Genomic DNA, 3630 nt, shown 5'->3' on the forward strand with positions numbered 1-3630 from the left:
CGATAACATCACAGCTGTGTTGATTAAGATTTAAATATGCATATAAGAAGAAGGGTATTATTAGCAAAGTGATCGGAAGAGGATGGCATTTGCCTCCTCCACGTGATGTCATCCAACATAGCTACAAAGGTTAAATTCGGCATCAGTGTGAGCAAGGTCATGGAACTCAGTATTTTTTTTTCCTTTAAAGTCTATCAGCTGTTTGGCAGTATCGTAACATACTGAGAAGAAAATCTCAATTTTATCAGGATAGGGAGTCTTTTTTTAAAATCTAAAGATACAAGATTAATGAGATTTTTAAATACAGGTTGGTCTATATGACAATGTCAGGAGTGCCTGTGGTTTGTCACACCTCCACTGAGACTGATAAAAGACCCAGTATTTTAGTGTTTTTATGCACTAAAACTTACGCTGGCCTCTCAGGCTAGAGACTTAAATCCTGACACAATGAGCTACTATGGCAACTACTACGGAGGACTGGGCTATGGCTATGACTGTAAATATAGTTATACCTCTGGCTTTGGTGCCTTTAGAATCCTGGACTGTGGCTACAGATGTGGCTGTGGTGGGGTATGGATTTGACTGCTGCCACCAATATGATTATGCTACATGCTTATTATCAGGCACTGACTGAATAATATCTACAATTGGGTCCATTTTCTTATGAGACAGGGGTGCTGTTCTACTACACTTTTTTTTTTTTTTTTTTTTTGAGACGGAGTCTCGCTCTGTCGCCCAGGCTGGAGTGCAGTGGCGCGATCTCGGCTCACTGCAAGCTCCGCCTCCCGGGTTCACGCCATTCTCCTGCCTCAGCCTCCCGAGTAGCTGGGACTACAGGCGCCCGCCACCATGCCCGGCTAATTTTTTGTATTTTTAGTAGAGACGGGGTTTCACCGTGTTAGCCAGGATGGTCTCGATCTCCTGACCTCGTGATCCACCCGCCTCGGCCTCCCAAAGTGCTGGGATTACAGGCGTGAGCCACCGCGCCCGGCCTACACTTTTTTTTTTATTTGTTTAACCCAATTAGAATTCTTAATGATTCCCTATAATCCCAGCACTTTAGGAGGCCGAGGCGGGTGGATCACCTGGGGTTAGGAGTTCGAGACCAGCCTGGCCAACATGGCAAAATCCCATCTCTACTAAAAGTTAAAAAAATAGCCAGGTGTGGTGGTGGGTGCCTGTAGCCCCAGCTACTGGGGAGGCTGAGGCAGGAGGATCACTTGAACCCAAAGGCAGAGGTTGCAGTGAGCCGAGATGGCACCACTGCACTCCAGCCTGAGCGACAAAATGAGATTTCATCTCAAAAAAACAAAAAGAATGCTTAATTATTCAATCTAATTCTAGGCAAAGAACACACATCATTAAATTCACACTAAATCCACATCAGTGTCCCAGATTAACTACATTTTTCTCTTCCAAACTGATGTGTTTTCATAATTTACCAAGCAAATTACTTTTTGATACGTTTCAGGAGTAGGGAGCTCTAGGTTTATTTTTAATTAAACTTACTTTGGCCCGGCCAATGTCATTCATTTTTTAAATTTATTAATTACTCACTTGTTTAATAAGTCCTCATTAAGTAATTTCTATATAGGACTTCCTGTTAAGTCTTAGTGTTACTTATGGGAGAAGAGTTTTTAAGCAGAAAAACAAATGTTTAAATAAACATGTATGCTACAACATGATAGGTGATGTAATAGCCAAGTAGGAACACAGAGGAGAAGCTCATGTTTGGATGCAAAAGAGCGAGATTGTAGAGCAAACAGATCAAAAATATTCTCATTGAAGGTTACATTTGAATAAATTTTTAACCAAGGAAAAATACATTGGAGGTAAAGTGTATGCCAGGCAGGGGAAACAAATATGCAAAGCCATGAAAAAAGTATTGCACTGCAAAGTCATAAATTGATGTTATTTCTTGAGAGAACAGTGGGCAAAGTCACTGGCAGGAAATGAAGCCCTGGGCAGTGAAGAGAAACTAGAACATCAAGGCCATATATATTTTGCAATGGGTATACTGGATAATGTTTTATAAAGTTGTAATATTTTCCTTTACCTGGATGAGATTGGAAACTATTATTCTAAGTGAAGTAACTCAGGAATGGAAAACCAAACATCGTATGTTCTCACTGATATGTGGGAGCTAAACTATGAGGATGCAAAAGTATAAGAATGATACAATGGACTTTGGGAATGTGGGGGGAAGAGTGGGAAGGAGGTGAGGGATAAAAGACTACAAATATGGTGCAGTGTATACTGCTTGGGCGATAGGTGCACCAAAATCTCACAAATCACCACTAAACAACCTACTCATGTAATCAAATACCACCTGTACCCCAATAACTCATGGAAAAATAAAATAAAAATAAGAAGCGCATGTTTTATGCAAATAATTGTGGCATCCAGTTGAAGGAAAGGTGGCCAAGGAGTATGACCACAGACCAAACGACCATTCTGGAGGCTGTGTAAGCAGCCAATGCAAGGTCTTAATGTAAAAGCGGCAACTAAGATTCCTATGAAGGCCTAGATCAAATAGATTATTATGGGATAGAAGTTAAAGAACATGCCCATGTGGTATGAGAATGGAGGGGGCTGAGGAATAAAACAGAGCACAAAATAAACAAGGACTTGAACAGTCAACGACTGATTGTGGAACTAATGGCACATGTGATACGGGAATCGGGACATTTGGGGGACAATCAAAGTGGAGCCGCAGAAGTTTACTTGAGTACACGTAAATGTCATCGTGGGAGGGCCAAATAAAGATTTTTCCTGGCAGGTTGTTACAAAAATCTACAACTCAGGAGAAAACTGAGTTTTAAATATAGAAAATAATTGGATGAAGTTCGTCGTAACTTCAGAAATACAGTGTATTAGTCCGTTCTCACTCTGATCTGAAGAAATATCCAAGACTGGGCAATTTATAAAGGAAAGAGGTTTAATTAACCGACAGTTCTACATACCTGGGGAGGCCTCAGGAAACTTACAATCATGGCAGAAGGGGAAGAAGTCACGTCCTTCTTCACAAGGCAGCAAGAAGGATAAGAATGAGCACAAGGGGGAAAATCCCCTTATAAAACCATCAGAAGTCCTGAGAACTTACTCGCTCTCAGGAGAACAGCAGCATGAGGGTAACCACCCCATGATTCAATTACCTCTCTCTGGGTCCCTCCCATGCCACCTGAGGATTATGGGAACTGCAATTAAAGATGAGATTTGGGGAGGGGGAACAAGGCCAAACCATATCATAGAGTATTCCAATAATTATAGGTGAATTTAAAAAAAAAGGTGTTTGCAAATCAGGGAAGGAGCAGATAAAAGTTAAAAAGGAAATGAAAAGGGAGTCATGGGAGGAAAATCAAGGGCCCACCAACTTTCTGGGAAGAGAAACTTCTTAATCTTCCTCTCTTCAAACATGGATTTTTTCAGAAAGGATTTCTAGAGTAATAACATAAATTCTGACGCTGAGCTAGATGCTGACAATGACACGGTCAGTAATATTGGCATGTTCCCTGCCTTCACAAAGGTTAACATCAAGAGGGGTTGACAAAATATCATAAATGCAATCACAATAAAGCAACAGAGGCCTTAGTGGTTAGGTATGGGAGAGTCTCTCCAGTCCTCCGTGTG

General features: G+C 41.1%; 1 protein-coding gene across 1 annotated transcript; it reads left to right on the forward strand.

Moving 5' to 3' along the window:
• Positions 1 to 422: 422 nt before the first annotated feature.
• On the forward strand, positions 423 to 695 carry LOC100614889 (keratin-associated protein 20-3). The gene has a single exon (XM_003319038.3). It carries the CDS (start codon positions 448 to 450, stop codon positions 580 to 582), a length of 135 nt encoding a protein of 44 aa, XP_003319086.1. The 5' UTR covers positions 423 to 447; the 3' UTR covers positions 583 to 695.
• The last annotated feature ends 2935 nt before the right edge of the window (positions 696 to 3630 follow it).

Source organism: Pan troglodytes, chromosome 22, assembly GCF_028858775.2.
Source record: "Pan troglodytes isolate AG18354 chromosome 22, NHGRI_mPanTro3-v2.0_pri, whole genome shotgun sequence".
NCBI classification, from domain to species: domain Eukaryota; kingdom Metazoa; phylum Chordata; class Mammalia; order Primates; family Hominidae; genus Pan; species Pan troglodytes.

Excerpts from the sequence above, each read along its gene's own strand:
- LOC100614889 (XM_003319038.3), top strand. The coding sequence starts at position 448 with ATGAGCTACTATGGCAACTACTACGGAGGACTGGGCTATGGCTATGAC.